Source organism: Chaetura pelagica, unplaced genomic scaffold (genome assembly GCF_000747805.2).
Source record: "Chaetura pelagica isolate M959 unplaced genomic scaffold, ChaPel_1.0 scaffold587, whole genome shotgun sequence".
NCBI lineage: Eukaryota > Metazoa > Chordata > Aves > Apodiformes > Apodidae > Chaetura > Chaetura pelagica.
Genome location: NW_009953909.1, coordinates 321,352 through 322,751, shown reverse-complemented (window position 1 = coordinate 322,751; position 1,400 = coordinate 321,352). Strand labels below are relative to the sequence as shown.

At 58.4% G+C, this 1,400-nt stretch overlaps 1 protein-coding gene across 1 annotated transcript in view; it reads right to left on the bottom strand.

Moving 5' to 3' along the window:
- IGHMBP2 (immunoglobulin mu binding protein 2) overlaps positions 1-1,400 on the bottom strand; it is a 35,393-nt gene that overhangs the window by 3,428 nt on the left and 30,565 nt on the right. Inside the window, exon 16 of the mRNA XM_010001471.1 lies at positions 1,049-1,141. Coding sequence (XP_009999773.1) covers positions 1,049-1,141 — 93 coding nt within the window. The remainder of the gene's footprint in view (positions 1-1,048; positions 1,142-1,400) is intronic.

Genomic DNA, 1,400 nt, shown 5'->3' with positions numbered 1-1,400 from the left:
GAAGAGGCAGTTCTGCAGGAAGTAAATTTATATCCCAACTGGACTGTGAATGACCATAAATACAACTGTTCTTTGCCATGGAAACAGATAGAGCTTGACACGGGAAAATCTGCACTGAGGATTTACAGGTCAGTTGGCTCAGTGTCACCAAGCAAAGAGCTGTGCCTGGGAGCTGAGGGACAAGGGATGATGAGCCCAGAATGGAAAATGGTCACCTCTCAGCCCAGGTACTTGTCACTGTCACCAGCCATGCCAGCTCTGCCCACAGGACTCAGAGGCCAGTGTACCATGAAGCATCAGCTGCCAACCCTGGAGGCTCAAACTCACCTCTGCACCCCAACAAAAGGATGAAGGCTGACAGCAGCTTAAGCTTAGTTTCCTTGTTTCCTTCTCAGATCTGGGGAGGAAAGGGCTGTCAAGCAGCTATCGAAGGACAGCAAGGAAGAAGCTGTTGGTTCAGTGGCCATCACAGCACCACTTCCCAACGAGGTGCAGGATGCTACCAGGATGCTGAGATGCCTGCTCTGGAGTCCTTGAGGGAAGCAGAGGGGCTTTGTCACTCAGGTAGGGATGGAGCTGAAGCTGAGGCTGCCCAGTGAGGAGCAGCTCAGCTCCAGGCCAGTGAAGGCACCTCAGGAAAAGGCTGCTGGCTGAGCAGGCACACAGCACTGCTCCGGGCAGGCTCCAGCCTTGCCTGGGCCCCAGCCCTGCCTTGAACTCATGTCTCTTCATTCCTCCTCTCTGCTTTGCTTTACCTGCACAACCCCAGAGTGTAAATGCCAGTGAAAGGGAAAGAAAAGCACAAAGGCAGAGGCAAGAAAAGACCCAGCTGGCAGGGGGAGGCGTGCAGAGCCCACGCGCTGATGCCTGGCAGCCCTTTCCACCTGCACTTCTAGCAGAAGCCCTGTCAGGGGGTTCTGCTCCAAACTCTTTGCAAGGAGATCCCGCCTGGGGAGCTCGAGGTGAGAAATTCCCACATGAAGCCCAGGCTGCTCAGCACATCCCACCCCCCTGCAGCCCCAGGGCAGGCTGCCCAGCCCCGCGGTACCTCGGGGAGGTGGTGGCTGAAGCAGTAGCGCCTGTTGCAGTGGGATCAGGGCATCGATGTCCTCTTCTGCCATGCTCCTGGCTGCTGGCTTCCCTGGGGAGGGGAAAGGGGAGGAGACCCTGCCTTTCACCACCTGCTCAGGGGGGCAGGACCAACCCAAGCACCTGCAGCTGCAGCCCTGGCTGCGTGGAGCAGTGTGGGGCTGCTGACAGGGATTTCAGCCCCCGGGGACACCCGTGGTGCCAGAAAACTCTGGCCCATGCTCAAAGGCACCCAGAGCCTGCCTGTGCCTCCCTCTGCTACAGCTGGGGCTGGGGAAGAGGCAGGGCCCCTGTGTGGCAGGGAGGGTGGC